The sequence below is a fragment of the Merops nubicus genome, unplaced genomic scaffold, assembly GCF_000691845.1.
Source record: "Merops nubicus isolate BGI_N331 unplaced genomic scaffold, ASM69184v1 scaffold7032, whole genome shotgun sequence".
NCBI lineage: Eukaryota > Metazoa > Chordata > Aves > Coraciiformes > Meropidae > Merops > Merops nubicus.
In genome coordinates this window covers 26,779-35,837 of record NW_008592791.1, presented here as the reverse complement: position 1 = coordinate 35,837, position 9,059 = coordinate 26,779, and the positions used below count along the sequence as shown (strand labels likewise).

At 41.9% G+C, this 9,059-nt stretch overlaps 1 protein-coding gene across 1 annotated transcript in view; it reads right to left on the bottom strand.

Annotated features, from left to right (window-relative positions):
* LOC103768115 (engulfment and cell motility protein 1) overlaps positions 1-9,059 on the bottom strand; it is a gene marked incomplete at both ends in the record, with an annotated part of 78,400 nt that overhangs the window by 45,836 nt on the left and 23,505 nt on the right. The window contains one exon of the mRNA XM_008935247.1: positions 3,506-3,610. Within this exon, the coding sequence (XP_008933495.1) occupies positions 3,506-3,610 (105 nt within the window). The remainder of the gene's footprint in view (positions 1-3,505; positions 3,611-9,059) is intronic.

The window sequence follows — 9,059 nt, the reverse complement described above, 5'->3', positions numbered from 1 at the left end:
TTGGATGGTGGTGTGGGGTGGGGGGGTGACGACGACACACGACTTGTCTGCTCCAAAAGAACAAAAAAAGAGATTATCTGTCACAAAGCTTTATTCCAATCATTTTCTTCACTGTTAACTTTAATTATACACTCCGACTGTCCTATAATTATGTAGCTTGGGAAGCTGCCAATTATTTCCTGTGGAAAATTTTAGAATTTCTTGCAGAGACTCAACATTAGTTCCACCAAATGCATTCCACGTGTTATGTCATCACCTCTTAAAAGCAATGCCTCTGATGACAGCAATTGATTATTTAAGTGGAACATGAAAAAAATGCTGTATCCATCAGTCACTGATAGCATCAGACAATTAATAAAAAAGAAGAGGAAAAGCAAACTCAATGAGAAGCTAATTCAGTAGGAAACTTCTTTCAAAATCCAAATTATAGCTAAGGACACGGCACAATCAAAGAAAACATGTTGGGTTTTTTTTCCACTCCAATAAACCACCTTTCTTCTGGAGGCTCCAGTCATGTTGTATTGTAAACAAAAAGCTGAGAGTCACAACCAATTAACTCAAAGTTTAAAGAAAGAAAAAGTACAGTGTTTATTTGCAGACAACAAGAAAACACATGACTGTAATTTCAGGAGTAAGTATCCAATGGGAAGAAGGTGAGTGGGGGAAATGGACAGTGGGGAAGCAGGCAAAAAAGAATCAATCAGGGAAAATGAGTTTGGTTATTTTTGTTTCCCTGTTCACCCTGTGGCAGGCAGGTTTTCACCCTGAAATGCTTCCTGCTTCCAGGATGCAGCTACCCACTGCCTCCATACCCATGTTCTTCAGCACACTGCCATCCTATTAACTCTTCCTGTGAGTGCTTCTGTTTGCTGTTGGTTTTCAAGCCCTGCTGCCACCTCCCTGAAAGGCACTTCAGTTCCAGACATCCTTCTCACCTAACTAGTCCATTTATTACACAAATTATTTCTAAGTAGTAGCACTTATGACAGGCAGAACAAGGAATGAAAAGGGCAGAGAGTATTTATTGCCTGTCTTTGAACTTTTCTTTATTCATTTTTCTCAGTAACACCAGAAGATTCCTAGCCAGGGGCCATGCAGCTGGGGCATCCTAAGAAAGTAGCAGGTCTGACTCGATGATCTTAAAGGTCTCTTCCAACCTGAACAATTCTATAATTCAATGATTTGTGCTGCCTATTAAAAGTGTAGCACTGCTAACACACTCCATGAAAGCATCACGAGTTCTTTAGAGTGTCTTTGCTTCATACACCACATTCTGTCAGGAGATACTTCACACTTTCCAAGTTCATTTCAAACCATCTCTGGTTTCCAACTTCCATTTTTACCTCCTGCCCAGCACAGGTAAGTTTGGGGGCTTAGTAGTTAACCCATGGGACAGCAACTGACTGTATTGCAGAGGGTCAAACTGAAAACCTCTCCTCCTAGGAACAAATGTAATTCCTTCTATCAACAATGGAAAAAAAGAGAGCAGCTCCTGTCAAACTGTTGAGAATTTAAGTATTATTTGTCTAGCTAACAATGTCTTTGTGGAAACTTAACATCACTGAGTTTTTGCTAGGGTGCTGGAGTAGAAATCCATGTGAAGAAATAGGCAAGGACAACAGGCTGTACAGGCAGAGCAAGCTGGAGTGGTGAGAGCTTTGGGAGCCAAAGGCCACAAAAGAAAAGTAATGTTAGATGTGGAATAAGGAACTCAAAATGAGAAGAAAAAGGTAGGTCAGGGGTGACAGGAAACTACTGCATGTAACCTAGTAAGTCAAGGAGATGAAAAGATAGAAAGGTGTCTTCTGTGATCAAAGACTAGCCCTGCTGGAGGAGTTGCACAACACTGGTCATGTCAGAAGTGTTCAGCATGTTAACATGACAAGGTGGACCACCACCTTTCAGTGAGCCACCACTGTGAGGCTACCCTACTCCCAAGATGGGTTGAGAGTTCCCAAAGCAGCTTTGGGCCAACAACTTAACCCAAAACCACCCCAGCACAGCATTTCTAGTGTGTGTGTATTCTTCCTCATGCAGGAACATGAGGCACCCAAACCCTCTCCTAAGAGGAACCATACAAGAACAGGCACTTCAAAATAACAGCAGAAATTCTCAGTAGTGCAGCAGCAAAAATGCTGCATTATTACTACAGAGCCAGCAGCAAAGTCTTATCTGAGGAGTAGCTAATTACATGCTACACTGAACTCAATTTTTAAGACAACATTTGCAACGTGAAAAGGAAGAGTGAGAGAAAAATTAAGAGATGTCAATGAAAGCTCTACTTGAACAGAATCCAGTCCTCTTGAAACTCTTTCAGACTTCTTTAAAACATGACTGTCATTTGGGAGCACGGGCTTCCTCTTCCAAGTATATTTTCTAAACTGATAATTTTCAAAAGAAGCCTACAAAATAACCCAAGCCCAGGTCTTACCAAATTTTAATGAGAAACACTAACCAATTCTCTTTTTAAACCACCACAGCTTCTTTTAACAGCTAGAGTCAGAGTGAGGAGAAATGCACATTTAAAAGGCAGATCTTACCACCCTGTGGTCTATGATCTCCATGGACCAAGCTGGCCTGGATATCAGCAGGCCCTTCACAAACCTATTAGAGCTTTGACAGTAAGTTAATTTGAGCAAAAACTAGATGATAATTCATATCAGAAGTTCACTCTTTACTATTTTAGTAGAAATGATTTGCATGTCTACTGTCTCCTTGCTGTATACAACCTTCTTCAGGCAGGTCTGCAGGGATTTTCTGGGGGATTTAAACCATTTCTACTGTCCCAAGACACTGACTTTCTAGACTGTCCTCCCATTTGTGCTACTTAGGATTATGCTTGGCAAACACTTGGTTTCAATAAAACTCTGAGAAAGTTCTATTCAGAGACAGGTATTATTCAGCTTTCTTCCTCTTTTTGTAAGGATGCAACACCATGTGCTTTAAACCCTTGAAATAAATGTAGGAAGTGGGGTGGGCAGGGAGCAGGAACAGGTTGTACAAGTGAATCATGATGCTTTTTACCTATTTTTCTCCCCTCACCTACTAGTTTTAGTGGGAGCATCTTATTTCTCAGGACACTGCCAACTCAGCCACTCATGAAGGCATTTGCTCACCAAAAGCCTCCTTTCCACAGAAAACCCTAGTTTCTGGTCAACTTAGAGCAGGGCAGAGAATTCTGCACAATTACTCATCTCTGAGTTACTGGACATCCATCATGCACCTGAAAAAGGCACAAGCTCATCTCCCTTCTCTTTTCAAGCCTAAGAAGAAGGTAGTATCTATAATATTTGACACAGCAGTAACAGCCTGGACAACTGTACAGCTTCCTCCCAAAGCTTTCTCAGATTTATGTCACGTTTTGGTGTTATGGAGTTTGCCTTCCTAGAGTTTGTTGTTGATGATATCAGGATTCTGAACCTCCTCTTCCAAGTCAATTGTTAGACAGGACAAAGGACTGAGGACAGGCAACAGCACAGATCTCAAAGTCAAGCAGCAGCCTTACCCTTATATAAGCATCCTGGTGATGTTTAGCAAAGTACAGCATGTTGTCAAGGGCCAGCATTCCTGGAGGAGTCTGTGTAAAATCCATTGCTGGGTTCACATGATTCTGCAGAAAGACAAGAAGATCCCTCAGTTAGCATCTCTGCAACAGCTCTCAGCTCCCCAGTGATGTGCTTGGTCTTAGCTTGCTGTGCCAAGGAGTCCAAAACACAGCTCTGCTCACCCAGCAGAGAACTCTTAGCAGGGAAATGGTCCATGCCTCTGAGAACTTTAAAGCCAAATCACAGACCCTCTGAATGGTGGGGGTTGGAAGAGATCTCTGGGGATCACCTCATCCAACCCCCCTGCTCCAGCAGGGTGCTCAGGATCACATCCAGGTGGGTTTGGAATCTCTCCAGAGCAGGAGACTCCACAGCCTCTCTGGGCAGCTGCTCCAGGCTCTGCCACCCTCACAGGGAAGTTTTTCCTTGCCAACACCATGAGGTTGACACCTCAGTCATTCACTGTGTAGCTATGGGCAGGAGTTTCCCAAAGATGTAGTGGTTTAGAATCAGAGATCTCCAAGTCTTTCATGGCAGACAGGCTTCTTGGTGGTACTATGGACTGAAAGGACTATACTCATGAGAATCCAGATGTACATGCAGTCACCAAAACACCTCTTTGTACAAATGCTGTGGAATGATTTCAAATACACCACAAAAAGGAGAAAAAATTACTGGATTTCAAAGCTCTATCAAGTCTATTGGATCTTGTGGCCTCCTGAACACAAAGGGCCTCAGGGAAAAGTGTATGAAATTAAACAGATTTACCTTGTGGAATTCAGGTAATTTCTTTTTTGTTACATTCTGAATCTATGAACTTTAACTATGGAATTAATGAATGAACCATATACGACCAAATATACCCAAAACTTGTTAGCTTCTACACAAACCTGCAAATTTTAAATGTTCAGTTTCATACCCTACATGAACAACTACATTTGTGCAAAATATTCATTAACCCAGTCCAGCTTTTAGCTGGATGGAAAATAAATGTACATTTGAATAAGTTGCATACAGTTCATGGTTTAGACATATTGCCTGGCTACAGACAGGCTTGAAACCACCACAGAAAGTGCTCAGAAAAACATAGACCCAGGAGTGTGCAACCATCAAAAAATGCCTATCTTCTGCTAGGCTCTTTTATCAGCACCACCTTTGCAGTATCTGCAGCTCCACTCATCCTCCTGACACAGAAGAAAGATTTCCCTAGTGGACTGGTGATGGCATCTCTCTTCTGCAAGACCCAGGTGACAGATTTGAGAGGTGCATTTACGAGCAGAAAACTGAGGAGCAAAGATCAGCAGAGATTCTTTCCTTCCATCACTTTGATTCTGCTGCGTGCTCAAGGTCTGACCCACAACCTCACTGACAAAAGCATGAGTCTTACTATTTTTCTTCTTGTTCAAGTCTGCCAGGCCATCAAGCTGCAGAAACATGAGATTCCACCGTCTTCATAGGATCACAGAATGTTTGGGGTGGGAAGGGACCTTTCAAGGTCATCTGGTCCAACCCCCTGCAGGGAGCAGGGACATCTGCAGCTAGAGCAGGGTGCTCAGAGCCCCATCCAACCTCCCCTGGGATGGTTCCAGGGATGGGGCAGCGACCACCTCTCTGGGCAACCTGGGCCAGGGGCTCAACACCATCACTGTAAAAAATTTCTTTCTAGTCTAATCTCCCTTCTTTTAGTTTCAAACCATCACCTGTTGTCCCACCACAAGAGGCCCTGCTAAAAAAACTGTCCCCATCTTTCTTATAGGCCTCCTTTAAGTACAGAAAGACTGCAAGAAGGTCTCCTCTTTGCCCATCTTACCTTTAGATGCATGATAAATTATTTTAGTCAGTCAATAACTCATGGTCTCATGAAAGATTAGAAAAATTAGAAAGCAGAAATTATACATTAAGATGCAACTTTAGAAGTAGCCAAAGACTTTGGGCTCAAGATGATATTTGCAACCAGTTCACTTCATATCTCCAGCTTAGGGGAACTGGTGTACAAGCAAAACAACCACAGGCTCATCATTTTGCAAGAGGGAATCAAGAGGGTGTCTGGAATCCCAGATTTTACATGGAAATATCCATGCAGTAAATATTTCAGATGGGCAGTAGTCTAGGGTGGGAAAAACAAAGGCTTACTGAGTTGTGTTTTCCAAAATCTCATCATCTTAAAGGTTTAGGTTGGGTTTTTGGGAGTTTTTTTGTGTGTGGTGTTTTGGGGAGGTTTTCTGGTTGTGTTTTTTTTGTGTGTTTTGGGATTCTTTCTGGTTTGGTTTGGTTTTGGTTGGTTGTTTTTCAACTTCCCATCATCTTAAAGGTTTAGGTTGGGTTTGGTTTTCTTTGTGTGTGTGGTGTTTTGGGTTTTGGGGAGGTTTTTTGGTTGTGGGGGTTTTTTTTGTGTGTTTTGGGATTTTTTCTGGTTTGGTTTGGTTTTGGTTGCTTGTTTTTCAACTTCTACCTGTTCATCTAATGATAAACAAAATCCCTTCATGGTTATTTCCCCAACTCAACCTGGCAGTGTGATACATTTACCAGTCAGAGCATTTAAAATCAGTACAGGACTGCTTCACACACATCACAAGCCCAAGAGACCTTGGCTCCTGGGAGAAGAAAATGTCCCTTCCTACAGTTTTCAAGCATTCCAGAAAGTGCATTTTAAGAGAGACTGAGTCTGGCAGACACACAAATGCCCTCCTCCCAGCCCACCCCAAACCCAGCATGAAACCACCTTCATTTTGGGGGTAAAGTGCAAGTCCTGGGGAACACCACGAAGCCTTGCCATGAGGTACATTCCCCTGGGAAAGCTGTGGGGAAGTTGTTACCAAGGAACCCTACAGCTCCAGTTTTACAGTGCCTTTTGCAAGTAGAACTTCAGCACAGGGCTGCACCTCCTCTCTTCACCCCCAGGTTACAGCACAGGCAGAGTATACTTGGAGAAATACCTGGCAAGCACAGAAAGCATCAAGACCCATCTACCTTTTCTCCAGCTGTTCAAACACTTGCATTCATTTCAGTGATATTTACAATGTCAAAATAAAAGCCAGACACTGAAATACAAAGGCTGACCTACTGTTGGTTGAATAGTTCTTTCCTTCATCCCATTCTGTATCTCCTAGTATATAGAAATGTCAACAAAAAGCCAGCAAGGGCATGAGAAATCTCAGCACATTGAGTAAGGACGACTCATTTTGTTTCTTACCATCACTACTAGCTCTATGTTCAATCAGAGAAGCCACCTCTCCATCACTTATGACTTTTTCTCCAAGCCAAGCCTATTAATCCTGTTTTCAGTTGGTTGTTTCAAAATCTTCTGTCACTTTAGATCCCAGGATTAACTAGGGCTTGATCTTCAGCTCTGTTAAGTCAAGTAACTGGAGATATGCAGCTGGTAAGAGCTGAGGTTCCACAAGACAGTTCTGGGGTGTGTGAGAACAACACATTAGCTTCAATTGTTCTTCCAATTCAAAAGGAACGGCAGCTGCTTTGTTCCCTTCCTTCTTCATCTTAAAATCACCCTTTTCTTAACAGGCTGAATGTTTGTGGTTGCAATATCAACTTATTGAGAGGGGGTTTAGAAATCAGATAGGAAGCTAGATGATCTAAAATGCTGCAGTGAATAATTCAGAAGTATGCAAACACCCCCACCCACAGTATAATTTATTAAATAGATGGAACACAAAGCTTCAGGCTTATTACCTGCATCTGTTCAGCATAAAATCTGTTGTGTTTTTCTCTTCATAAGAAGCCAAGAGGAAGAAATACAAACAGAATGGATTTATTACCTCCCATTTTTCAAATAATTTTTTAGACTGAGTAGTAGCTACGCATCGTTCAGCTTCAGCATCTGAGCTGTATTTAACAGCTTATGTTCTTATACTACATATATTAACATACCCAAAGCAGCAAGAATTTGTTAGCCAGCTTAGCAGGGTACTGTGGAAACGAAAAATGCCTTTGGATAGGCTGTAAACCTGTGGTTTATGCCATTGAAAGAAAAATCATGTGGCCTGTTTCACAAAATTACACTGATTCTGGAGAAATTCTGGGGCAGGAATGATATTCAGACCCCCCCCCCAATGTTCTCCTGCAGTCCGAGCTGTGTAAAGTTTTCCTCTCTGTCCTGAATGGCTCTGCTGTTTTAATTTCATGCTTCTGAGGCAATCTGGGAGGGAGGTATAGATTTCAGCTGTAAGGATGTGTCCTCACACGGAGATGCCTCATCACAGCAATTGTGTGCCTGAGATAACTGCTAATGGAATGAGCACTGCTCCTTCCTCACATTATTCCCAACAAGAATACCTTCCAAGTGAATATGCTGAAGCACAGAAACCATTTATTTCCCTGCATCCCCAGCCTATTAAGCTACAAGCTTTTCATTCCTGTCTTGACAGATATTGACAGCTTATCACAAATTCTGCATCAGTGCTACGTGGGGCTGTGTAAAGCAGTTGCCAAGTCCTGCTCCTCCTGTTTTCCCAGCCCCAAAAGCAGCTCAGGTGAAACGCTCCTCTGGATGTCTCACTTCTGTGGGGTTCTATGACAAAAAAACTACCACAAGTTCCCAGGGAGAAATTAGTGCTGAAAAAGAATTGCTGATAGAAGGATCTCAGAACATCTGAAAAGGAAGGGTCCAATTTAAATGGTGTCAATCTAAAAGGAACCTTCTCAAAAGTGGTCTCTTTTTTTTTTCCCAACAGAAAAAGGAACAATCTGTCTATGAAGATAGTGCCAAGGACAGTAATCACTTTCTCCCAGCTTCAATTACTTGCACTTACTCATCTCCTTCTTCCTTTTAAATCTAAACCACAGTTCTGTGGGCTTGGAAGGAAATCAATCACCTGGTTCTACAGCACCTACACAAAACCCTTCCCTGGGTCAGATGAGGAGATGAGAGTAGTATGGATGTGGATGTTTGTTCATGAGAGCTCAGGACCAGGAAAGTGGGAACTTTTAAAGTGATATTCACAGAGAACCATGAATTGAGAAATGGGCAAGTAATGAGCACACAACCTCACCATTCACCCCTTCCCCCTTACCTAAATAATCCTGAAGTTTTACATGCAGGACATTCCCATCTGTTCATCTGCACCAGAATTGCAAATATGAAAAAAACCCCTACATTTAAAAAGAAAAGGTTTGTGAAGAGGTAGTCAGCTAAAATGTTTAACAGGGAAGTAATTCTGTCTTTTTATTTAACAGCTCTGTATTCAAAGAGATGATGATGATGCACACAACTTCCAATTTAATGAGATATAATAGTGACTTGGGAATCTGCAACCTCTCTGCATTCACTGAAAGCAAGCACTAGCAAACAGATTTGTTTTTCTCTTGATAACTCCTCAAATATGCAAACGTGCATTTTTTTTCTCTCTTCCAAAGCCTTTTTTTAAAAAATATTTTCCAGCATAAATAGAATGAAAACATATCTGGAATAAGAAAAACCCCAAACAAACAAAACTCCTGTCTAGTTCAAGTCAGAAGTAGTCAAAGCTCAGCAACTGCTGCATCTTTGAAAGACTG